Consider the following 27,437-nt stretch of genomic DNA (forward strand, 5'->3'; position numbering starts at 1 on the left):
ATCCAAGGATGTAGGTGCAAATGTTACTTCATGCAGAAGTAACACTTTAACACAATTTGAGCACTCTTCTGTTCATGCAGATGGGATTTCTTCAGAGCAGAGCACCCACATGAGTTCCTTTTCTCCCCTCTGCGAAATCAGGAGGGGAGACACCCTTTCATCAGCTGGAATGTTCCTGTTTTCCATGCTTCCCTGACCCTGTAATGTTTCATACACAGAATTAATTTGCATTGGTAGGACTAAAGTCATCTGTACAGTTTGGAGCGTTTATGCCTTTAAAATGGTAAAATAACAAGCTGATTCTTTGATACCCGATGTGTCTCTGTTGTTCCCTAAGGAACAACTTAGGGATACTGCATGCTGATTCATGGATTTAACACTGCCCTTATGTGGATCTGAGACAGACTTCTTTCCTCAGTAGACACCCAGTTTTGCCCACAAATAGAGGAGGAAAATTCCAGCTTTTCTGTTATATAATATATGCCCTTTAAAATATTTACACAAACAGCCACAGTGGAGTCTTCCAGGGAATAGCAAGCCTAAAACTATCTACCCATCTAAGTCCAAATACTCTGTTAGGAACAAAGAACGTAATCATTCATTCTGCAGACACCATTCCAGTAGAGCTAAGCAAGGAATGGTTAATAAACCCAGGGAGAGTACATTTCCTGTTGCTCAGTGGCAATTGCTGAGAAAGCTTGCTTAATCCATCAACAGAGCTGAGTTAACTCTTGATGGAAGGGAAATGATTGTAATTTCCTTTAAGGTATGTCTAAAAGAGAAAAATAAACCCCAAACTGTACCAAAGCCTTCTTTGCACATAGTAATTCCAGAATGGCTACCCAGATTGTCCATTCTGATACAACTTTGTTTATCTTGGGATTTTGATTTTCTTACCTACGTGAACATGGAATTCCTGGTTTTGCAGTTACTCTGGTTTCTCATGCGTCGTGGTAGCAGACACATTGCAATATAGCATTCTCTGCTCACACCTTAATAAACTAACCCCGTGTCCTGATATCATCACAATGCATTTTTTTCTCATCTTGAATAGATGCCGTTTGGGGCATATACTGTAGTATGATAGGTGAGAATTCCACCCAGCTGTTAAAAGTTCAGCTGGGAATCATTAATGCACTATTCCCATCTGGTGTACGTAAAAGGCAGGCCTGTATCTGCTGAGTAACAGGCAGAGATTCAGCAGGTACAGGTCTGCATTTCTATGTACGCAGAGCTTCTGTAAAGGGAAAAGGGTGGTGTGTCTAGAAACCAGCTGCTTAAAACAGCAATCCTAGCAAGTTTCTAGCACAACTTTCAATACGGGGTGGAGGTTATGAAATGTATGTCATGGGTTAATTTCTAAATAAAGAGAATATGCATGAAATGAGAGAGCGGGAGTGGGGTGGAGAGATTATTTGGATGTCTGAGCAACTCGTGGTTCATTGTCATACGCACAAACTGCAGCGGGCCTTGGGTTTACAAGCTTCCTGTTCCAGGACAGCCACAAGGGAATCATGGACATTTGCTTTATTTTTTTTAATTAATTGTGGTGTATTATTTTATCTGAACCCAACTAATCAGTTAAACTTAATTGTGGTTTGTTTGAAACAAGCCGTCCTCAGGCCATGGGGTTGTGAAGCTGGTTTCTTTCAATAAACCATGGTTAAGATTAAACACTGAACTGCAATTCGTGAAAAGCAGAAGTGATTTCTCCTTGAGGTTGTTCCAGAGGAGGAGAGAGGAAATATACACGCCCAAAGCTCACTGCAGTTCCTTCCCATCACGATAAACTATTATTTGTAGCAATGTCTGAACTGGGCCAGACTGTGATTGGTCTGTAGCAAGGGAATCAGGCCTTCAGAAGCTCCCTTCTTTATTAGAACTTCCCATCTTGCCAACCAAAGTCCTGGCATTCAGAACAGTTTCCAGGGGTGAATCCTGTAAATGCAGCCTCAAATCAAGTCCAGTAATACACTTTTCAAGCTTCATTCCAAAAGATGCCCTGCTGCCCAGAAACATTTTGGGGAATGGGAAAAGGCAGCTCGGGTGGAGGGACAGATGTCTTACCCAGTTATATTTTTTTCTACAATTTATCAGATCAGACAATGAGCCTCCATTTCCATTTTTGCTGCTTTACATGGGTGTGTAGCGCAGTGTTTTTCAACCACTGTTCCGCGGCACACTAGTGTGCCGCGAGATGTTGCCTGGTGTGCCGTGGGAAAAATTGAAAAATTCGATTTATATATAGTCAATATAGGCACAGAGTTAATTTTTTTAACATTTTCTAATGGTGGTGTGCCTCGTGATTTTTTTCATGAAACAAGTGTGCCTTTGCCCAAAAAAGGTTGAAAAACACTGGTGTAGCGGACTTGAACATATCTGCATAAGAGATAGCTGGACTTCCTGCCAACTTCCGTATCAGTTTGATAACAATAGTTTTGGAAGAAGCGTGTCAGGGTCAGTAAAAGAAATTTGGCCTCAGGAAAGTTGGGGGAAAAAGTGGTTCCTCTCTTTCTGTTTCCTGTTTCCTTGACAGGCTGCAGTTCCTTTTGTTTGATTACCACATCATGCAGATATGTGTATACACGGGCAACACCTAAATCAGAAGTGGGCAACCCTTTTCCAATTGAAGACCTCATACCCTCCAGGGCTATCTGTGGGGTGGGGTGGGGGTCACATGCTGGTGGTAGGCATCCCTGCTTTTGACTTTCAAGCATCTCTTCAAAACTTTTTTGCACTGACAGGCCTTCACAGCTGTTTAATTTTTGATTAGCCAGTCACTTAAACGGTTATCTGCATTTTAATTTTTTTTAATGATGTTTTACAATGTACACTGCTTTGATATTTTATGATATGGTGGTGCAGAAATACTTCTATAGATAAATGACAGCCAGGACTAAAGCCCAAATGAGATAGGTTTGTTGCTTTTTCTTTCTCTCTCTGCCACCTCTTTCTGTCTATCTGTCCCCACACTCTCTCTATTATTCCCTTCCCTCTCCCCATCTTTTCCTAGTAGGCCGACAAGGGAGAGACAAATTTCTCTTGTAAGATCACTTGCAGAGAACTTTTGAAACTGGGTTGAGGGCACAGGTTGCATGCCACTGACTTGCATGATCAACAGCTGGGGCGGCGCTGACTTGTCTGTAGGAAGCCTGGACAATGGAGGCAGCAGGGTATCAGAAGATAAAAATCTGGGTCACCTTGGAGATCTGAGACTCAGGAAAAGAGCTCACGTATTGCTTCTCCTGCCAGAAATTACCCCTGTAGCACCATCTTTCATAGAGTTGGAAATTGTGACTTGCATGCAAGGACACAAGAAGGGATCCCTGTTCCCCTGTTCCCCCCTGTATTCATCACACACAGCATTATTTGTGCTCTGCTACAGTTCACTTTCTGCCAAAGAACTAAGTTACTCGTTTCACTTTCCACTGCAGCAAAATTATGTAAGTAATCATGTAAATTATGTAGTCAGTATGTTATTCCACCCCAAAACTACATACACACACACATTGAAAATGGGATGTGTGATGTAATCAATTTCTTATCAAATGAGGGAAATGACAGTGAATACAGATTGTATTTGGTGGACTGAATTTACAAGTAACAATTACTTTTGCACTGAAAAATAAAATAAAATAAAAAGGTAATGTCAAGCTGAGCAGTCTTAAGAAATATCACACAAAGTGAAAGTGTGTGAGAGACAGAAAGGCTTAGATATATTGTGGCATGAACTGGGTTGGGCACACAGCACCATCTGCGCACAGCCAATTGTACATGCAGTTTGTAAAGGCTGTATGAGCTGCATGAACATGTCTGATCTCCATACAAATCCAATGCAGACATGCCCTTATCATTTTCCATTGCGCACAAAGATCCTATGGGCCCAACTACCTTTAACACCCACAATCCAATTAATTGGATTGAGTCAACAGTGTGATGCAGCAGCTAAAAAAGCCAATGCAATTCTGGGCTGCATCAATCAGAGTATAGCATCTAGATCAAGGGAAGTAATAGTACCACTGTATTCTGCTCTGGTCACACCTCACCTGGAGTACTGTGTCCAGTTCTGGGCACCACAGTTCAAGGAGGATACTGACAAGCTGGAATGTGTCCAGAAGAGGGCAACCAAAATGGTCAAAGGCCTGGAAACAATGCCTTATGAGGAACGGCTTAGGGAGCTGGGTATGTTTAGCCTGGAGAAGAGAAGGTTAAGGGGTGATATGATAGCCATGTTCAAATATATGAAAGGATGTCATATGGAGGAGGGTGAAAGATTGTTTTCTGCTGCTCCAGAGAAGCGGACATGGAGCAATGGATTCAAACTACAGTACAAGAAAGAAGATCCCACCTAAACATTAGGAAGAACTTCCTGACAGTAAGAGCTGTTCGACAGTGGAATTTGCTGCCAAGGAGTGTGGTTGAATCTCCTTCTTTGGAGGTCTTTAAGCAGAGGCTTGATAGGCATATGTCAAGAATGCTTTGATGGTGTTTCCTGCTTGGCAGGGGGTTGGACTGGATGGCCCTTGTGGTCTCTCCCAACTCTATGATTCTTTGAATTAAGTATCCATTGGCAGGTAAGGTTGGAACGAAAGCATCTCTCTAGCATGCATATGAAAACAGCAAAGACTCCAACCCATAATCTATAAGTGGCTGTGATGCCTTTCCCTCGGATTAGAACGTGGGCTGGACATGTGGATCTGATTAAATTTCATGAATTTAATTTGAGAATGGGTAATTTGGGCCCCTATTGGCTGCTGTAGACTAATTGGATGACTGAAATATAGCCTAATAAACTAAGAGCAACAACAGCAGAGCTGGTTTTTATAAAATCCACTTTCCTGTGAACTGAAAGTTCAAACAGCAACTCCCACCGCTGCCCAGCCCTGTGATGAATGGGAAATCTCTGGGGGAATTTGTGGGAAAGTAGCAGCTATAAACCTGCCCAGAGAGACTCAGTGGATTATGGCTGATGCCAGAAAAGCATCCTCTCACTTGCTAATAAAAGATGCAACAGCATGTTCAGAGCCTTTGGGAAAGGTAAAGCACAACTGCTGAATCCGACACGTACAAGCCATGATTACTGCAATCAGCACCTGCCTGGGTGCCTCACCCCACAAAAAAAGCAATCAAGAGATACTTCATTTATGAAAGGCCATGTAAAAAACCCGGCACAGGTGGGGGAGGGGAAAGAGGAGGAATGACAGCCTGTCTACTCTCTCCTTAGGCTGCACTCTTCTTAGGCTGCAGGCTTTTAGTTAATGTGGGGAAGGCATTGAACACAAAAAAGTAACTAAATACTAAAATGTTTACAATCTGAAGGAAACATATAATGTGGGGGAACCAAGAAAATACTGGTTGGAGCAGAGCCAACCCCAATGTTTTCCAACACAAATCCCAGATTGAACTATGGCGACATTGTGTGGATGCTGTAGAAAACATGTGCATGAACAGCACCAATTCCAAACTAAACTCCCACCTTGAATCACCTGTTAGTTACAAAAACAAAAGTGGATGCTTTCTATCTCTGCATTTGATGCACAAAATGCGGGCAGAGAGGATGTTCACCTGAAGTTTGAACAGGCACTTTCACTTAGCCCCAAACCATCACTTCCTGTTTCAACTGAGCTTGCTGGAAATTTTCCTAGGCATTTTAACCACTGATACATTTGAAGTCTATCTCTGCATCTGATCTCAGGTCGCTTCCAGATCTGTTTATTGAACAGTCATGCTAATTTATTTGTGGGAAGTTTAGATGGTGTTGGTTATCTATTGAGCATTCGTTCTGATTTGTTTGCAGCAAGGTTAGATGGCATTGAGCCAAGCAAATGTTATCCCATACAGTACTTTCATGGACGTTTTCCTGTCAATTTCCTTTTTGCAAAAAGTCTGATCTTTTGATGTTCACTGTGCAAGACCCAGGGGTGTAGGAAGAGGGGGGCGATGGGAGTGCACTACCCCTAGCAGCACGATCCCGATCATCCCAGTGGGGTGCCATCGTGGCTGCCCCCCCCACTGGGCGTCCCGCCCCAAGAATGCAAGCCACACCCCAGAATGCATGCCACACCCCTTTGGGTGGTGAGCCCCGCCCCCGGTTCCACTGGCAAGACCTCCAAATCAACTCCGATTTCACAAGCTGAATTTGCCAGTTTGTGATTGAATCCTACCCCAAAAGAGTGACAGGCTGGAAGTGGCCCCAGTGCAGCACTGTTGCGCTACATTGGAAACACAGAAAACGTCCAGAAAGGGGCAGATAGTTCCCCACCAGGAACCTGACAGAGAATTTAGGAAGTGAAGCTCACTCGCACTTAGCTTCATTCCAGGAACACAGTTTCATTCTGCTTAATTTTCTGCATTTCAAATTCCTGTTAAAGCAGGACACTAAAAAAGTATATATATAAAAATGGCAACCTTGATCCAGCTTATCTTCCCTTCCCCGTAAATCATAACGAGCAAAGTTCCTCCCAATTGCAAAAGGGCAAAAAACAAAACAAAACCCCGCCCAAAAACCCCTGTATTCTGCCGGTCCCCCCAAGCACTCACACTCAGAATTCTCAGTTGACATTGGCCAGTGTCAAAATTGTAGAAACAAGTCAGTCTGGATTCCTGACCTATCAATTTTTCAGTATGCTATTTCACTGTTGGGCATAACTGACCTTTTCATTCACTTTTTGATCAGAAAATGAATGCCGATGTACTTGTCAGAAGAAGTTAGCACATTGGAACAAAGCGTGAGAACAGAGGATGGAAAGCAAAACCAAATGGAAAATGTTTTGCTGACCCAAAGAGAGGCTTTGATGTTACACACAGATTAATTACTTCTCAATTGTGCTTGTGCCTGTTTACACAGGAGCTGAAAAGACTCCAGACCTCAGTTGTGGTCAGTAGGTTACATTCTAATAAAAAAATTCCTTCAGTAGCACCTTAAAGACCAACTAAGTTTTTATTTTGGTATGAGCTTTCATGTGCATGCACACTTCTTCAGATACACTTGAAACAGAAGTCAGTCCCATATATATATATATATATATATATATATATATATATATATATACAGAGGGTGGTGGGGAATGGGTGATGGGCTGATGGGAGTGGTAAACCTGTAGATGGCTGTTAACGACTGCTGATGACTGCAATTAGTCCTGGGGGGGGGAAGCAAGGGCTGAGGCACTAAAGAAAGCTTGATCATGCCTAATGAGATAAGAATCTGATGTCTTTATTCATCCCAGGTGGCTTCATGGTTTTAAGCTTGGTAATGAGTTCCAATTCAGCAACTTCTCTTTCCAGTCTGTTCCCCTATCTCCAAATGCTCCCCTATCTCCCCCTATCTGTTCCCCTATCTCCAAATGCTATGCTTAGAGTCCAGGAATTAAGTAGATGACTTATTCTGAAAGGACTGATGGACCCATTTAGTCCAGCATCCTGTTCTCACAGTGGCTGACCAAATACCTGTGGGAAGCACACAAACTGGACCTTTTTTGGGGGGGGGGAAGCAAGGTAGGAAATAAATAAATGTTGGACAAGCCTGATGAGAGGATTTGCTGCCAGCCCTGAGTGAAAAAAGTGGCAGCCTAGCAGGGACTTGTCTAGAGCACACCATTGCAGCTGACCTGGTCCTGTGTCTGCAGGAAATATCCCAAGCACCTTGTTAACAAATCACTCCTGAGGTGCATCCTCATAATACAACAGTGCCCAGGAAACACTTTTCCTGCTTTCTCCACTTATCTTCCTTCTGGCTTTATATTAATGCATCACATTAGATAGATGGGAAGTTATTTTTGCTAATGCTTTGTTAATACAATATTCCCTTAAAAGCTGTGCTGTGCACACACCACACCTTGACTTTTCGCAACACAATACTTTCCATGTTTACTCAGAAGTCCCACTGAGTTCAGTGGTACTTATTTGACTCAAACCCCAAGCCTATTTGCTAAAAGAGGTTAACTTCCAAGCAAGTGTTAACAACAGAACTAGAGCCTTAAAGGCCTACCTTTATTGATTTGGAACTGAGAGCCAATGCAAAACAAGGCATTCAACAAGGTTAGGTGGTGAATTTCAGTATCAGCCTACCCTACTCACAAGATAAGTGTTATAAGCCTTGAGATACATAAATGGCTCATTAAGCAGTAGAGTTAATTGAATGCCTGAGTGAGACCATTATAGACAGTGTGTGCTAGTGATTTACCACTGACATAATTAGCTGGTGGTAGTTTGGCTTCTAATGAAAATATAATTTCAACTGCTGCTGACAATAAAAAAAAACCCCAAAACTGTAACTGATTAAGAAGATAGCAGAGCTGATCTACAATATTTGTCTAACACAGAACGTGTTTTCTTTTAAAGCACGCTCTCCCTTTTTCTGCCCTAAAGCAGGAAAAAAAAATGTAGCTCTAGCATTTTAATATGTGAAGGAAGCCAAAGCTGCATATCGGATTGGGTGGAATCACCTTCAATATGTCTTTGTTGCAATAACTGAAGAGTTCCACCACATGCCCATTATTTATTTATTTACTTTTAAAATATGGATATGCCTGTAAGAGGTAAATATACAACATACATGTATATAATAAAATGTAATGATAACAAAAACAACACAGCTATATTCTTCCTTCATATTCAGGGTGATAAAATCACAACAGTCAAGACAGTATAGAGTTCTTTCGTATGTTCTGAAGTTTTCACATTAAGAGCAATGGGACCTGTCTGGGAAGAGTTTGGTTTAAGCCTGTTTGGAAAAAGTTGGAAATTATTTTCATATGTTCTAAGAGTTTTCTAGGTGCCTACTTCCTCCACCTGCCTTTTTCTTTTCATTTTATTTAACACATTAACTGTACAGGAAACCTTAAAATAAATCACAGGACATGATATTTGTCAGCAATAGAGAGCAAAAAATGCAGTATATCCTCACCTCCTAACATGAGTACTCCATCAGAGTCTACCTAAACTTTGGGGACACTCCATTCCACCAAGCACCCCCAACTGACCCTCTAAGTCAGGCACCCCCAAACTTTGGCCCTCCAGATGTTTTGGACTACAATTCCCATCTTCCAGCCAGGGAGGAAGAAAGACATGCGTGCTGAGGTTTTACTACACTGCCTGTCATCTTCCAGAAGTGTGTCCAGCAATTCAGTTTCTGTGGCACAGGCCAAGGCTATTTACTGAAGAAAAGAGACATTTTAGCAGACCTCTTCTGCAGACCCCAATCTTACAATGTATACAGGGTGTTCGAAAAGTAACTACCAGTATACACCGTTGGACAATGTAATACATAGTAGGTGTATAGTTACTTTTTGAACACCCTGTAGAATCATAAGTTTGGAGGGGATAACTCCAGCCCATAGCAATATATTATATAATGTAACAAGCGTTCAGATTTCCTAACTATACAGTACATGCAGAAGTGTTCACAGAAACTTGCACATCTAGTTGAAAACTAAGAAAAGGTGATCTAAAAATGTGCATGTATTTTTTGGTGGGGAATCTTTTTTCTAAAATACCAGTACCCTCTTGCTACTGGTGCTTATCATAACCAGTTACCCATTAACATTTTCACTTGGAAAAAGGAATTTCCTTGCTATGAAGATGACTTCTTTCTTTCTCTTTTCACATATTGCAGTTTCGAGTTGGGTTTAACGTATTTTCCTTATTAAATTGGATTACAATTTTTGAATACCTGGTTGCACCTTTAATAAAGATCTGAGGTGATTACAGTAAATGGTAACAATTTTTATCTACATGCAACAAAAGGCTTTACCTGCTAACTTCTGCTGACAAAAACACAGGGACAGCTGCAGGGGAAAACTGAAAACTTAGCAATCTTTCTGCTGAATACTTCCAAATTAATCTGGAAACTCACTGGAGTTGGCAGTATTGGGGGTCAATATAATCTACTCTTTGTACAATGTAATTTTTACCTTACAGCAGGGATGGGGAATCTGTGATACTCCAGTTGTTCAACACCTATCAACCCCAGCCAGCAATGCCAATGGTCAGGGAAGATGGGAACTGTAGTCTAGCAACATCTGGTAAACCAGATTCTCCATCCCTGCTTTACAGTCTGAATCTGATTTCTATATTTGAGGCTGGAAAGAAATGTTACCCACCAAGCTTATAGTAGCTATAGTAATTGAGTTTTTCTTTGACATGTTTATCTTCTGCTACAATTTGCAGTTGGCATATTGGCAGTTTTCAGTGCTGTGAGATACGATATTCCTGTAATATATGTGCATAATGTGGCCAACAGCAGTCTTCATTGGGAAGTACATGGCTTGTGAAAGTGGAATGCGAGTGCATGGAAGCTCATGTTATTTAACCAGAAAATATTGTTGGATGAAATAGATATTGGCTCTTGGATTAAAGAAGTCTGGATTTTGCACAGCAAATGAGTAACAATTCCGTATTAATTGCACTAAACACAATTATGCTAAAAAGTCTTTTTGTTCCCATTTTTAGGAGGTGCTCACCAGACTGTATCACACCACAAAGTTCTGCTGGTAACTAACTTGGGTCTGTTTAAATGCTGGTGAATGCCAGTGTTTCTGCCAAGCTCTACAAACGATAAATGAGACTGAAAAAGCCTAGGGTTGCTAGACTCAATAGAGGACAGGACTTCTGTGCCTTTAATTGCCCTGCTCTCTTTTGAGACTGGAAACCTTAAAGAGAAACCAGCAGACCCTTTGTTTAATTTCCAAGCAAAGGGTCTGCTGGTTTCTCTTTAAGGTTGCCAGACTCAAAAGAGAGCAGGGCAATTAAAGGCACAGAAGTCCTGTCCTCTACTGAGTCTGGCAACCCTAAAAAAGCCAAACCATACAAGTTAAGCATAATTTGGCATTGCATTTTCAAAACTTTAAATGGCAGCTGCAGGACAGCTTGATTAAGATAGGAGACCACAGCTAGGTTTTTTGTTTGTTTTTGTTTTAAGCTTTTGTCCCCAGGCCGCTGTCCTGATGAAAGCCCCTCTCTTAAACTGCTACTTGCATTGTAAGGTAAACTGTCACTGGTGCAAGGAACAGTTTTAGTAGGCCAATGGGTTTTTGTTGGGACTGCAGGGCAGCGGTAGAAGTTTAAGCCCCAACCCCCTTTTATGGGCCCTTGAATTTAACTCACCCATTTATCATTACATTTTATTTGTAATGAAGTAAAGCTGTTAAATATTGAGAAGGAAAGATAAAATTCAGTGCACATATCAGAAGTTCATTCTTACCTTTGCATTTAAAAACTGTTGTTGTTTAGTCGTTTAGTCGTGTCTGACTCTTCGTGACCCCATGGACCAGAGCACGCCAGGCACTCCTGTCTTCCACTGCCTCCCGCAGTTTGGTCTAGCCTACAACCATTTTTAAAGGTGGTGAGGTGGGATGGGAACATAGAAAGCTGCCTTGTACTGGGTAAGACCACTGGTCCATCTAGCTTAGTATTGTCTACACTGACTGGCAGCTGCTCTCCAGCGTTTCAGAGGACTCTCCCAGCTCTACAGAGATGCCGCAAACTGAACATGGGGCCACCTACAAACAAAGTAGACGCACTCTACTGAGATATGGCCCTTCCCCAGATAGGAAAAAAAGCAAAATATAACACATAGCGTTATCTCCCTTGAACCCTGCGGGTGGGGGAGGGGCGTTGGAAATGCACATTCAGGAATGCAGCATTTTCATTCAGGCAACTCCCATCATCCCTAGCTAGCCGGACCAATGGTCAGGGATCACATGAGTTGTAGGCCAACAACAGCTGGGGGTCAAACTCTGAGAAACAATGGACTAGAGACTCAGCCTTACATCCCTTTTCAAGGCGCCCAGGAAGCACGTCTTAGGACATGTCGCCTTAAGGGCTTGAGATAAGAGTGAAACCCATTGAATTAATTCAAACTCGATCGGCACTTATTAATAGAAGTTGCCATGCCCATTTATTCCCTTTTATTTCTTACAATAAATAAGTTAGAAGGGTGAGTTGAGGGAATGCTCCAACTTAATGACGGGGGGGCGGGGTTAAAAACCTTCCCTGACTTCTTCCTCTCCCACTACGTTCTCCTCGTTTTAAACGAATCACGTGAGTGTGAAAACGTCCTCTTCCGCCTCCGATTGGACCGGGAGTGGCACGTGACCGCCACCAACGTTCCGCCCCGTCCCTTGTACGGACGGATCCTGGAGGTGAAATGAGGATGCGCGTGGGAAGGACGTGGGCGTGAACGCGAGGATAGGGGGCGGGGCGGGATTCCCCCCCCCACTTTTTTTTTTTAAAGGAACACCCACACGCTAGAGATGCAGCGTTCGCTTGAAGTCGATTTGCGTGCTCCGTGGTGGCAATGGCGGGGGGGTGGGTGGTGGAATCGCGCGCGCGTTCAGGAAGGTCAGGCTCGCGCGCTCGCTCGCTGGTGTGTGGGCGTGTGTGGCTAGCACGGGGCCGCGCTTTCATTGATTGGGGCGGTCTTACTGGGAAGAGGGAGCGCGCGAGGGCGTGCGTGTGTGGAACGCGCGCAGCTCGGTAGCGGCACCCGCCCCACTAGAAAACGAAGGCGGCGGCGGCGGCGCTCGAGGTGGTCAGCCCGGGGAGGTGAGGGGAGATTCGTTTGCTCCGGAGGTGGAAAAAAGAAAAAGAAAAGCAGCAGCAAGGTGAGGGGTGGGGGGTGGGACACTCCAAAAAAGGAAAGCGAGCGCGTCGTTTAATTATTATATACATATATTTCAAAGGGATCCCCTCTTTCTTCCCAGGCAGGGAGGATGGGGCAAGCGATGGTTCGTGGCGTTGTAGAAAGTAGGGGCGGGTGGCTGGGCTGCTCCTGCTGCTGCAAATTGCGAAAGGAAAGAGTGGGTGGGAGGGGGAATTGAGCTTCTTTTTCATTAAGTGCACTTGTTTCCAGGGTGTGGGGTGTGTGGCAGCGGGAAGAGAAACTCAGCTGTTGACCTGGGAAAGTTGTGTGTGCGCCGCGGGGTGGGGGTGGGGGAAGGGAGCTACCCCAGCGGGAGAGACTTTTGCAATCTCTTTGCATAGCTCTCCGTGAGGTTTTGGGGATTGCTTCTGGCGGAGAGATGGAGGTGCTGCTGCTGCTTTTAAGCATTTCCCTTTTTCTGTGGAGTTCCGATTGTTTTCCTTGGTGGCGCTACCGAAATGGTGTCCGCCTGGGCTGAAGCAAAGGGGCGGGATTGTGCGGCTTCTCGACCTCAAGCGAGACGATGCCTTGGGGTCTGTTCAGACTCGAGGCAGGGTACCTTCAAAATAGCATGTGCTATTTGGGGGCAAACAACAGGTGGAAGCTTCATGGCTTCGTTGTGGAGAGTTGGTGTAATGCAGAGATGGGAGGCCTTTGACTTTTCAGTTGCCTTTTGGACGCGATTCCCATCAAACCCAGAGAACCTGGTTAATGGTCAAGGGCAGTTGGAGGGCCACAAGTTCACTGGTTTAGTGTCTGAAAGGCTAAGGCTGCTGTCCTCAATTGATCCAGTTGGATTCACTGAGACTAACTCCTGTGTAGACGTGGTTAGGGGTGCAATGAACTGGGAAATCACAGGGTCACTGTCAGGTCTCCGCCACCTGCATTTTGTGACACACACATTGCATAGAATACTATAGGAATTGTAAATATTATCTACTTCCTGTGTGTGCACCCTTCTTCTTGAAACGGTAAGGTTGGCTAGCAGGGCTCTTTGTATAGTTGCCATGGGGTAGAGCTGGGAACGCTTTGAGACAAAGTAAAGAGTGTAGGGAAGAGGGGTCGTTAACCATTATGTCTGGATTACAAATTGTGAGAAAGGAGGATTTCCCCTTTCAGTTATTGGGGGAGGTCTGTAGGCAGGAGCAGACTTTGGAACTGCAGGGTTGTTCTAATGAGTTTATGAGTGCAGGGTATTTATAGAATTGGGCAGGAGTACTTGAAATTCCTCCTCTCTGGCCAGGTTATAATTGTATACATCGATCGAAACATGATGCTGCCAATTGTAAGTATAGCTGATTCAATTGTTTGGGCTTGTCCGGTTCTTCAAATATGGATTGGGGTGCTGTAACATGGATATGGCAATACTTGAATTGCTATTGCTCTATCCTGGCTTTTGACACCTGTTATATGGACCCACCTTATTTTCCATTTAAATTGTTCTAACCAATGTTAATGCTATATTTTCATATTGCTGTAACATGCTCCGGGAACTTGTGGTAAGGGTTCTTAAGAAATACTGTAAACAAGCATATTGGGTACATATATATTTTTAGTCCCATGAAACTCTTGGTTGGACAAAAATGATAAGAATATGTGGTGAAAGACATTGAGAAGCTGCTGCTTATAGATGCAGCTCTTTTTGCCCTGGCTATTTTTTTCCAGAGCCCTAACAATACTTGCTGACAAATCTTGTATGGAATATAAGTTGAAATGTTGGGTGGAGAAGACTGGTCTGCTTTTATGGTTTTGGTCAAATTGCCAGATCCATAAGTATGTGTGATGGAAAGGTAGTTTTCTGTCTTTAGTGCGAGTCCTTTCAATGGGCACATTTTTGCTGTGGCATCCCAGCTGGGGCTGTACGGATGCACAATGTTGATTTTGAGCTATGTGGGGAAGACAGCAGCACAAGAGATGCTATGTAAAGGAAGGGATAGACAGGCTTGAGTTAGGGTGCTTGTGATGCCAGTGAAAACTTCTGCTTGAGTAGACTTTCCTTTCCCACTGGAGTAGGAGCTGTCACAGATTGCCTGTAAATCTGAGGCTTGCTGTACTGATTTAAAGCCCTTCTCCAGGAAGGCATGTGTATGCAGATTTTAACCAAGCATGTGATAGGAGCCAAGCATTGAGTCATTGTTAATTGGAAACTTAATACTTACTCTTTCTGCAGCTGCACAGAAAGACAGCGGTTATTAACTACATACTGATTATTTTTTAAATTAAATACTTGCTAATTTGTGGAGTTTCCTTTTCTGAAAAAATATCTGAAGCTGACAGCCTTAAGAAAATTCACTTCTTTAAATCACTGTAAAAAGCTGCAAAGGAGATTGTAGTTGAAGTTATTTTCTGTAAGGTTGCTGCTCAATTTAGCTGATGAATACATCATGGTAGAAGAAAAGAACAAATTCAAATCTCTTGTCAACCATCTCTTTCGGTGCCAACCTTTCTACTGGTAGTAAATTCGAAAGTTTAAATGATTTACAGTTTCAACTTGTAGAGGAATTATTCAATTAATTGCTAATGTAAACGTTTTTCGAATGGCAAGCTTGTGTCTACTGTTCTATCAGGTGGGCTGTGTGATATATGTGTGTTATTTACAATCCCTTGTATATTGTAGCCTTGACTGTAGCTTTGCCTACAAAGTATGATGACAGTGTCATGTACCGTAAAACTGATAGAACTGTGCAGGATGGATTGGCAGTTACTGGGCATGTTTTCCAATTAGATGGAAAGTAAATTCCCATGTTGGTTGGTTAATACAGTACATACCGTATTACTAATTTTAAACTGAACACATCCTTTCCTCCTTCATCCATCACAGCTGTGGCCTTTCCTACGGATCTTCCTGATGTAAACTCTCAATCTAAGCCAATGAGAGAGAATCTGAACTGAACATTGAACCAAACTGGCCTACAGTTATAAGGCCTGGAGTGGATTGTTTTGTCTGCTGATAGGTTCTTGCATTGTATCCTATATAATAAAGTGCAAGTGTCTCTGCGTCCAGATTCCCTGTGTCCATGCTACTGCGCCTGTGCCCCACGGACACAGGGATTGGACGCAGAGACTGCACGCACACACACACGCACACTCTCCCCACCCCCACCCCTCTGCCTACAGTTTACCTGCGGCCGCCAACCGCCACTTCCGGCTGCTACCCCCGGCGACCAGCAGCCAGCGGGTGTCGCGCACACACACGTACGCACTCTCCCCCCCACCCCGGCCGCTCCGCTTTGACCTTTCGGTCTCCGAAGCCCCGTCTCATGCTGGAGGTGCGCGGCAAGGCGGCGGGGGAGAGAAGCTCTCCTCCCCCCCCCGCTGCCTTGCCGTGCACCTCCATCATGGGACGGCGCTTCCTCGGCGAAGGCAAGCAGGCGGGCTGTCTGCCCACTTGCCTTCGCCGAGGAAGTGCCCGCTGCCGCTCCGGCTCGGCAGCAGCAGCGCTTCCTCGGCGATGGCAAGCAGGCAGACAGCCCGCCTGCTTGCCTTCGCCAAGGAAGCCGAAGCGGCAATGGGCGCCGAGGGAAGCCGACTTTGGCTTGGCGGCGGCGGGAAGAAGGAAGGAATTCCTCCCTTTCTTCCCACCGCCGCCAAGCCAGTCCCCGAGCCAAATTGTGGCGCGGTGGGGGCTTTTTGCCATTTGCCTCCCCCTTGGCTTGGGGAAGGCAAACGGTGAAAAGCCCCTGCCACGCCGCAATTTGGCTCCGTCCCCCGCACGCTTTGGCTTGGGGAAGCAGGCAGGGAGACGGCAACAGCCCGGGAAGCTTTGTGTCCCAGGGCTTCCCCTCCGTTCCCGCCCGGCTAGCACCCATTTACTAAATGGGCTGAATGACACTAGTCTTACAATAAATGTGCAATCCAATGCAGAGGAGTGTTTTGATCTGAACTATACTTCCCTTCACTGTGATGCATATTGCGGGTTCATGACATGATTGAGATTCAGGTTAGTAGGTTACTGGAGTAAACAACCAGTGCACAAGCTTGGATTAGAAGCCTGGAATCACATTTGGTGACTGTAAGGAAATGTTTTAAATATATGTTACGTTTCTTGTGTTATTTTTGAAGTCTCACGAATATTTGCTAGCCTGGCTGCAACTAGAAACAAGGGTTTTGATTTGATTTTTGTTTTTTAAAAAAGCTTAGTTGTCTCAGCTGTATATGTCAACTTGACGTAAACAGTCAGCCTTGTCAGTCTGAATAAATTCTTTCTTAAGCAGACACAAATATGACAACTTTTAATCTCTTATTTTGATAAAATACGCAGGCTTCTGCCCAAGGCAAAATTTGAATGTACTGGTGGAAGACAATGTACAATTATGTATATATGTGAAGATAGCTACTGAGGCTTTTCCATAAATAACTGCTTCGGAAACTAAACTGGGTATAACAGTACAGATAAAATTAACAAAAGAACAGAATTCTATGGTCCAGAGTTCGCCAAGCTTTTGTGGGACTTGTGCATGTTTGCAACCCAGAGACACAGTTGGTGTGCACCACACAGGCACCCTAACCAGTTACAGACTGCATCCTTTCAGGTCTTATTTCAGTGAGGAGATGGGATTCTGTCTGTTCCAGGAAAGGCCTCTGCAGGTGTACCTGAGAGTGCCATGTTTGCAACTCCTGCTATAGTCTCTGGAGTGGCATCCCAGGACAGCAGAGGGAGGGTTACTCTTGCAGGTTTCCCTGTCTGAAGCATGGAAACCTCTGTTCTTGCTCCTCTGCTGGTGGGAATATCCAAACCTTCCTGTTCCCCTAACATGATGCCAGAATATTGTAGGGGGCAGGGTGAGGAGAATGTTGTCCTGGAGCAGGTATACTTATTTTTCCTCCAGCCATTGTCTATATTGACAAACATGAGAGAGAGAGGGCTTTGGATTTGCCAATTCTTTTGCTGCTGTTTCTCCCTTCCCTGATGCTTTGAGGGGAAATGACAAATTCCTGGATGAAATCAGATTAACAAAGGTGACTGTTTTAAATAAATATTTAAACTATTTACATAATAAAGTATTTTAGACTTGCTATCATACTGCTAAAACAAATGTTTAAACAACAACAAAACACTTAACAGCTTCCTGATGATTACATACAACCTGCCAAGGTATAATAAACATTTTGCTTGTTTATTTAGTTCATAGGAGTTGTACCTTTTTGAGGCTTCATGGGATATATACTCATAGTATTTGAGACTCAGAAATAGGCTGTCCCAGTCAGTGGCCGAGCAATATTGTGAAATTTCCAGAATAGTTACTCAGGTTAATGAAAACAGGGGAAAATGAATGCCTGCCACACAACATTGCATGGCTATTTTGGCCCGGACTGCATTTCCCTATGCTTGACTCACTGCTTCAAGATCAGAGCTCTGTGGAGTTGATGGTGACTTGATATAAACTAGTTTTTCCTCTTTGATATGCCAGTTTTGATTGCATCACTAATGAGCCCAGAGCATGTATTTCCCTAAACTTTTATATTTGGTCACTGAGCAAGCTTGACTGTTTATGTCGACAAGAAGGGCAGAATGTTCCTTTAGATTCAGTGAATAATATTATGGTCCCAAGAAAGAAAGCAGAATGATGGCATGTAGCCATGGCAACAACATTTTGTGTGTGGGCTTTTTAATGTAGGAGGATTCAGGTATCCTTGGTTATTGCTCAGCATTTTTTATCTAGGTTAAGGAAGAAATTTGCATTTTAAAACAAAATCAGCTTGGGAAATGTATGCACTCTTGCTCAGAATGCATACATTATTTTTTTTAAGGACTTGGCTTGTAATAGAAGGCTATCTTCTACACAGGTTTCAATTAAACAAGTAGCTTCAGGCTTGGAGTCCCAATACCAAAAGGCAAAATATTCTTTCTGCTAAACATCGAGAGATAAGAATAGACAAAAAAAGTGCCTAGCTTTGTTCTAATTTAATCTATCAATACACTTCTGGCATATAAAGCATTACCCTTTGGGCTTTCTGAATGTTCTGACCTATTGTTCAAGGCTAAGTGATGTGGGGAGAGAAGCAAAAATAGCCGTCTAATTTATTTAGATATAAAGAGCAGCAAAAGGTAATCATTTGAGCAGCTGAAGTATCTCTTCGTAATATAAATCATAATATAAATGGCAATCCCTTGACTTAAACTTAATAGTACAGTACTTACAGCCTGGCCCAAGTTTTATAGCTTGCCTTTGAATGATTCACTTGAATAAATGTACTTTTGAATGATTAAAGACTGCTAGGCCACCTCTGTATCTCTCACTTTCATGTGGCAAACACAGTGTTCTTAAATACATGGTGACTAACTACACCGATCGCTTGTTAGTACATGTTTAGTTCTTCAGCTTTTCTGCTACCGGTAGTTAGTCACAGTAGACAATTAGTACTGTCACCTACCCTGGCATAACATGCGCACACATTCTCTAACAATGTATATATGAAAATTGTATGGTGATCTGGTGGTGGGAGAGCTCCTATACATGCTTATTGGGAGACCTCTTATTCACTGACATTGTGAAACATTAGAACAATTAGGCTTGCCTATACAAGCTCTCTTTGATACATGGATTTGTTTTGTGCTGATCCACCAGGGTCAGGGGGTTACCAGACAGTCGAAGTTGCCACTGGAACACCTAGAGTCCTCGATCCTCCAGGTGTTCATTTTTAAGTGGTCTTTAATTACTGTGGCGTTTCACCTCTAGAGGGCCTAGAAGGGGTTAAGTTGCCAGGGAGGGAAACGACCAATGGGAGCTCTCCAGCCAGAAGCAGGGTGTATATAGGGAGAAGCAGGCAGGCAGGAGAGTCAGAGAGTTGAGAGAGAGAGTTAGATGAGGGGAGAGTGAGTTAGATGAGAGGAGTTGGTGTGAAGATAAGAGCTGGTTATTATTGTGGTGGCTGTTAAATAGTGAGATAGACAGGATTCAGTGTTATGAGTTTAGTGATAATTATTATTAGTTATATTTAGAGGTAATAGGCCGGTAATTCATATTTAGAGGTATTAGGCCGGTATAGGAACCATCTGTGATTTTGAAACCGTTTAAGCTTTGTACAGTAACCAATACGCATAAGAACATTCAATAAACCATCTTGTTTTATTTTACTATATCCTGGTCTGAGGTGTGTGAGTGATTGAAAGTATTTGTTTGTCGTTGGCACATCACCAATAGACCGTCAAACGTCCGGGGGTGATGTGCAGGTCATAGTGACCGCGACAATTACTTTTAAGAACATTATTATATTTTGGTAAAACTGCTAAACATATTGTTAACTCTGGATCTCCATAATGTATGTAACTTGAACCTTGTGACTTCATAGTGTCCATATCTTTCTGTGCCATACATGAACTATGAAGATAAAAAATTCAACACCGTACAGTATTGCAATTTATACAGAATATATTTAGTTTAAAATTTCAACCAATAATTTAGTAGTTGGTTACTGGAAGGGTTTCACAAAGGAGTTCTGTTTCTTTTTGTATAAACTAAAGGCCCTCTGAAGAATGGCTGCTTTCAGTTGCATTGTAGCTGGAGAAAGTCTGTAAACGCCAGCTGCATGGCAAGTAAAATGAGAATGATTGAGCATGCTTGCTTAACTGTAGTTTGCTTCCTACTTCACAGATTCCATTTTAAGATACTAAGTAATGAAATGGAAAGCAATGGACTCTTGAAGCCATTTGATTGTTTTAAAATTGATTTAAGTTGTACTGAAATAATGTAATATTCATCTCTTTGGGTGTATTTACATAAACATTGCCTACATAAAGAGCCTCATACTACAAAGCAGCTTCTAAAAATGTAAGGTGTCTCAAGGAAATTCCTGTTCATAGGTTACAGGGGTGGCCAACTCCCAAGAGAGTGTGATCTACTCACTGTTTTACTCACAGAGTTAAAAACTGTCAGTGATCTACCCCTGTTTTTTAGGGGCTCAGGTCAAAGTTGTTGAGCTTCTTTGGGGGAGCCAGTGATCTACCACAGACGTCCAGTGATCTACCAGTAGATGACGCTCTACCTGTTGGAAGTGCCTGGGTTAAGGGAAATGTGTGGTGTAGGTGAATGCAGAGTTAATGCTTCTTAAGCACTGATAAGAAATCATCTCAAAGGTGTCTCGCTTATCCTATGTTCCTATAAACTGGATATGAGGGAAGGGTCTATAGATATGTGGGGGCAACACAGAGGGTGCTTTACTCTAGTGGTTTGTTTTCCTGAGATGGTTATACCATGCAATATAGCTAAGTTTGGTGTAAAATGAGTTGGACAGTTTCTGGTCCATTCTGAAACACAGCCTACAGTAGCCCTATTCAGGCATTCTGAATTGGGCATAAGTCAGTGCATGAAGAAAGGAGAGCATGCAGTAGCTGTACCCTACCAAACCGTGTCCTTTTAGTCCTCCACTGGGTTGTTTTATTTTTTGACAGACCTTTACAGCTCTAGTTTGGACAAATGATATTTTAGACCAAAACATATGTCCCTGTTTAGGAAAAATACATTGGTGGTATCCAATGTAGTAGTACCAATGGTCCAAGGATTTCCATTTGTACAACAGAAATTCCCTACCCTCTCTCTGTGTGCCCCTCCCCATATCTGCTGCAGAGGGTTGGAGATAGCCCAGAAGAGATTTGGCGGCACGCAAAAAGAGGAAGAAGGTCCATTGCACAGCCAGAAGTCCTTGTACTACTTCATTGGACCCCGCCACCAACTGTAGTTGGTTGAAAACAAGTGGATGCTTCCAGTCTCCACCTGGTAGATGAGCCAAAAGGAGAGAGAGAATGGGGAACACACAAGCCTGAGACTAGTTCATGTGGCACTCTAGTTCGGTGTCATGTTCTGGCCAGTAAAATTGGAGATAGTTCATAAATGCTCCTTTGGTCTCTTCACTTAACAGTTGCAGGTTGTGTGTTGAGCTGTGTGTTGGAGTTGCTCAAATTTTGCTTGCTTCATTCTGCCTTGGCTGCAGCAAAGAGACACAAACCACAGGGCTGAATTAGCATCACATGTCATGTGATCCATTACCTGTGACTTGTTTTTCTCCAAACAAACCAGAAGCAGAAACCAGAGCTTGTTGCTTCCCACTCATGGTTTGTTTGGGGGATAGGAATGCTGGTTTGCATAGCGTGCCAAGCCTCATGACCTGTTTGTTGCAGTTGTAGGCAGGGCTAAATAGAGCATGGGCAGTTGAGCAGTGTGTCCAGCAATACTGCTCATTCATTGCAAGCCTTCGTTTCTCCCTGACTGTAGCTTACCAAGGTGTGCACTATTAATACTGTAGAGCAAAAACATTAATCAAGGGGCATTGTGATAAATCTCTAGACTGATTCTAAATTTTAAATACTTGATTTACATACCAAACACATTTCCTGTTTCTTACCTTTTAGCTCATCAGCCTGCTTTGGTGGTGCTTGACAACAGTGCAGAAAAATGGCTGCGAACAAGACAAAAAACCAGAGCTCTCTGGCCCTCCACAAAGTAATCATGGTTGGCAGTGGAGGTGTGGGCAAATCAGCACTTACACTTCAGTTTATGTATGATGAGGTAAGATTTGTGATCTATGTGTACATTTTAAATTACAGTGAAGTGGACCGTTATTGGATCTGCACTGAGCTGCCTTACTTTGCCTCCTTAATATGAAATAACTAAACACAACCATAGATTGGTTCAGAAACACACACAAAAACAGTTATTCTTCAAAACCGAAATTTCTTCCTAAAAGAGTTATAACTCCATTAACTATAGCAGGGCCAATAAAACAGCTGATTTTATATTGTTGAATTCTTGCAGTTACAGCTTAGTTCAGAGATCAAGTTCCTCTTTCACAAAAACTTGGGAGGTTCAAGTAGGCTGTTCTGCTCTTATCTGTCTGAAGCACTCCAGAGAATTTGGTGTGCTATATATAAATACTTTATGATAACAATAGTCTATCAAATGTCACTTAGAGCTGTGTGTGTTCTGTGGTTCCATGCTTGTGCTGCAGAAGCACAGAATCTGACATTGGGTTGGCACCTCAAGAAAACTTCTATCTATAGAAATGACGATGGCATTGTTTGAACAATGTGAAATCTCAGAAGCTGGGGTGAGAGCTTGCAGGGAATGATGTTGGCTTTTCCCATCACAAAAAGAAACAAATATTTTTTAAACGTTGTATTTCTTTTTGCTAAGAATCTCATATTCCAGCCCCACCCATATAAACCTTTAATGTCTTACTGCACAACTCTAATTCCATAGTGAAGGAAGCATTTTTAGCCTTGTGTCCTGTGCTCTTCAGAGTCAAAACCGCAGCCTTAAAATAGCACAACGAAAGAAAATACTTTGTATCCAAGAAGCATGATAAGATTCGATAGTTGGTTTCCAACATATTTTGCTAAGAGGACTTATAAATAGTATCTTGTCTTTCGCTTGAGACCTACATGTTGGTCACAGTTCATGTGGGTCCTCAGATGTTCATAGAATTGTAGAGTTGGAAGGGGCCCTGAGGGGCATTTAGTCCAACCCCCTGCAATGCAGGAATCTCAACTAAAGTATGCTGGACTGCAGTTCTCATAATCCCCAGTCACCTTAGCCAGTAATCAGGGATGATGGGAATTGTAGTCCAAAAACATCGGGGCACCCAAGGTTGAAGAACACCAATATAAGGTGACTTGTAAGGTAAACTATTTTGCTACATTGTTCCCAGAAGTTACTACTGATAATTTGATAACCCATCCATATTGGTCTTTGATGTCTAGTCTTCTCAACATTTAGGAATCCTTATTGTGGCATACGGGCCGAAGTTGACAAAAATCGGGTATCTGGAGTAGAGTATGGGTGCTCTACAGTTAATTACTCCTTTTATAACTCTTAGTTTGTTGAAGACTATGAACCTACGAAGGCTGATAGTTACAGAAAGAAAGTAGTTTTGGATGGTGAGGAGGTACAGATCGATATTTTGGATACAGCTGGACAAGAAGATTACGCAGCTATTCGAGACAATTACTTCCGTAGTGGAGAGGGTTTTCTCCTAGTTTTCTCCATAACTGAGCATGAATCCTTTACAGCAACAGCAGAGTTTAGGTAAGTAGTGATCTCTAGACATTATCTATAGCTTTGTATGTGGTGCATATACTGTGTGCCAAAAAAGGAGTATGGTCCAATGAGTTGAATAATATGCCAAAGTGAACATCGTTTTACAAGTGTAACTAATAGTGAAATTGATGAGGTTACCTGGGTGGAATTCATTTGACCCAGGTAACACAGAAGTTTCCTTACTTTTTGCCACTGAGAAGGGTAAAATAATCTTCTTTGCCCTGCCCTGCCCTGCCTCCCAGGGACCACATTTTAAGAACTTGAAAATATTGAGCCCACCTGAAGGTATAAAGGCTACGGATGAACTTTAGCAATATTTGTGTTAAGTATGTTTAGCTGTTTCTTGGGGTGAATGTTTGCAGCAGAATCTTAGTTTTGGAAGGGACCTCAGAGGTCATCCAGTCCAACCTCTGCCAATGCAGGAAACACACTATTACAGTATCCCTGTTTGTTGGCTATCAAACATCTTCTTAAAAATGTCTAATGAAGAGAACAGCGGAAGTCTGTTCCACTGTTGAACAGCTTGTACCATCAATAGGTTATTCCTAATGTTTAGTCTTTATCCCTTTCATTTGTCATTTGAACCCATTGGTTCATGTACTACTCTCTGAAGCAGGCTTCCTCAACCTCGGCCCTCCAGATGTTTTGAGACTACAATTCCCATCATCCCTGCTAGCTAAGGATCATGGGAGTTGTAGACCCAAAATATCTGGAGGGTCAAAGTTGAGGAAGCCTGCTCTAGAGCAAACAAAAGCAATTTTCTTCATCTGTGTGTGGCAGCTCTTCATATAGTTGAAGACATCTATTTTGGCTAAACTTACCAAACTCCTTCAACTTTTCTTGGCTTTTGTCTCCAGGCCCACACTATCTCTGTCAACTTCCTTGAGACACTTTTTTTTTGTAGTTTTCGTTGAGCGAAGAACTTTAAACCTCTATTTACTTCAGAAATGCTCCCATCATTTCTTGGCATGTGAAATAATAAATTGGTGTGCGTTTTCCATTGCACGTTTTAGACTACCGGGAAATAGCTATGATAGCCACCTCAGTTGCTTGTGTTTAATATTTTTTACTAGGGAGCAGATCCTGCGTGTAAAAGCTGAAGAGGACAAGATACCTTTACTTGTGGTGGGAAATAAATCTGACTTGGAAGACCGTCGCCAAGTGCCTGTAGAAGCGGCTAGAAGTAAAGCAGAAGAGTGGGGAGTGCAGTATGTAGAGACATCAGCAAAAACCAGAGCAAATGTAGATAAGGTAAAGTTGGTTTGGGGGCAGCAGCCTTCTAAATGTGGTTCCTGACTTGCAGTTGTGGATAAATACAAAGCAAGAAACTTCTGCCCTTTGAGGACTCCTTTTATTATGGAGAATTTGAGGGGAGTCGCCTTTAAGAACTGTAGGGCTCTCACTCGGATAGCAAGGAAACTTGCTACTTTTGTGTGAGAATACAATTTCATGTGTCTCCATTTAAACTTTTCATGTGTCCATAGGAAAAGGTTCCTATAGAATTCTTCTAGATTCCACTGTAATCCATGCATTCTGCACTAAATTTGGATTTTTATGTAAAAGTAATAAAAAAGAGCGTTGATTTGCTAGTCATTAAAATGCTTCATTATGGACAAAACGTAATATTCTGTAGATATCTGTTGTATCTATCTAAAACAACAGTAAAAAGGTCTATTCCTATGGTAATTTTAATTGGTCTTCTAAAGCAAACAACATATTGTATATTATTATAGGCTGAATCCCTATATGCTAAAAAAAATTCTGTTATTAATGTGCAGTTTTTCATTTTAGGTATTCTTTGATCTAATGAGAGAGGTTAGAGCCAAGAAGATGTCGGAAAACAAAGACAAGAATGGCAAGAAGAGCAGCAAGAACAAGAAGAGCTTTAAAGAACGATGCTGCTTATTGTGATCTTTAGGAACTGTACATACAGGCTGCGGAATTAGCAAGACATTTACCACTAAGGGTAGAGGACTGGATGAATGAGAAGACACCTTGATCCAATAAGCTTTTCCACTCACATAATAGCCTTTTTGAAAGTGCAAAACCTGGTTTGAAAAATTATGAAGTTCAACAAATCCATGTATACCGAAAGGGACAGTTCTTGAAAGCAACAGTCCGTGCTAAAAATATTGCCAGCAAATCTTCTTATCAGTAGTATGATCACCCTGAATTGCTCTCCTGATGTTGCTCCCAATGTTGGCACTCCCTCTACGGACTCTTCCTCAGTCTTATGCAGTGGCTAATTCTCATTGAAGTTCAACCAAAGTTACCTGCCTCTCCCATGTGACTTCAGTTTTGGTGCTCCTAATAAAGGAACAAGCCTTTAGCCATTCTTTTAAAAGGGAAAGTTAAGACATACTGAGATCTCTCTGGTCTCTGAAATTTGCACACAACTTTATTAAAGAAGGTTATGATGCTGTCAATGCTACCATTTTGCCAACATATTGGATGGACGCTATATAAGGACTTAGCCATTCAGAAACAAAGACTCAGTAGTGAGTTGGTGTTTGAGTCATTGCTGCAGTATTCCTGAATTGAGCCTATAATTTCGGAGCATTAGTGGTTATATTCTGGCACGCTGTATTTCCAATTTATTTCCTCCTTCATTCCAACAGCTTATTCAGGGGTAAATGGACAAGGCATCTTTCTAATGTTGAGAAATTCATAGGTTTCTCTGTCAAGTAATTCCATACTGTCTGCCCAATACTAGACTTGCTCCCCCCCCCCAAAAAAAACTTGAACATTCTATTTGTGGCATTGCAGTGAGTTTGTAAACATGTATTGAAGCTGTAGAAATTGGTGCATTTTTACTCTTTCAGTGTTTAACAAAGGAATTTGTTTCTTTTTTAAAAAATAATAATTGTGAAGTCCCACACTGAAATCTAGTGAGCTTCCATTCAGTCTCATTTAAATTCTGAGAGGACCATCCATGAGTAACTAACTCTGCGCATGCTCAATTGAAATTAATTGTAATTTTGCAAATCTAAGGCCCTTGTGCAGCAGAGTCCTGGGGGTTGTGCCATACAGAAGCACTTTGCTATTTAACTATGCTGGGTTTTCCTTCCCTTTCTATAATGAGTTATTGCTGTCTTTGTAATTTGAAGAGTTGCATTCAAACACTCAATACTATTTTGCTAAGAGTGGGATTAAAGCAAGGGAAGTGAGTGATCTTTTCACATCTTTACAGTTGCCCCTTTAAAGTGACATCTGAGCTAATTATGTGAAGTTGCCAAAAAGCCTGACCCTTACTGTTGTTGCACAGGTTGTATTAATTCTGCTGCTGCAAAACTTTTTATATAATTACTCAATAAATCATGGGGAGAACTCTGTATTATAAAGGCAGCTAAATATACGCACTAAAAGCTTTTTTTCCTGATTTTGTCACTACTTCATGTTTAATGTTGTGGATGGAAAAGCATGTGAAGGTGAGCAGATGAGTTTTTGAAATTATTGTTTTGCAGGCACAATAGGTGAACAAGTTGGGTGTGGTCACACAGGTGATCATTATTTCATCTTACCACAAAATAAGTTCAGAATCCACCTGGGAGAGAGTTGTGCATGGGTGCTCTGATACAGCAGCAGCTTTGTAAAATCAGCTGCTGCTGATAAATATGAGAAGAGGGGGCAGCAGTCTGGAAACTGCAACTAAGAGTAAGTGTGTCTGGATGTTTACAAAATGCAGTTAGTGTTTCTCTTGCTTACGGGCAGAGTTTAGTTACCAAATAGGACTATGAGAGAGCTGCCAAAGTAAAGAAATCTCA

At 42.3% G+C, this 27,437-nt stretch overlaps 1 protein-coding gene across 2 annotated transcripts in view; it reads left to right on the forward strand.

Annotated features, from left to right (window-relative positions):
- Positions 1-27,050, forward strand: part of RALB (RAS like proto-oncogene B) — a 31,152-nt gene extending 4,102 nt beyond the window's left edge. Inside the window, exons 1-5 of one of the 2 annotated variants that reach the window (XM_035128732.2) lie at positions 12,326-12,602; positions 21,990-22,146; positions 23,453-23,661; positions 24,747-24,924; positions 25,465-27,050. In XM_035128732.2, the coding sequence (XP_034984623.1) occupies positions 22,033-22,146; positions 23,453-23,661; positions 24,747-24,924; positions 25,465-25,584 (621 nt within the window). In that variant the 5' untranslated portion in view covers positions 12,326-12,602; positions 21,990-22,032 and the 3' untranslated portion in view covers positions 25,585-27,050. Of the gene's footprint in view, positions 1-12,325; positions 12,603-21,989; positions 22,147-23,452; positions 23,662-24,746; positions 24,925-25,464 lie in introns of those variants that run through there. The other variant, XM_035128723.2, reaches the window with a different exon arrangement.
- Positions 27,051-27,437: the final 387 nt, after the last annotated feature.

The sequence above is a fragment of the Zootoca vivipara genome, chromosome 1 (genome assembly GCF_963506605.1).
Source record: "Zootoca vivipara chromosome 1, rZooViv1.1, whole genome shotgun sequence".
Taxonomy (NCBI): Eukaryota; Metazoa; Chordata; class Lepidosauria; order Squamata; family Lacertidae; genus Zootoca; species Zootoca vivipara.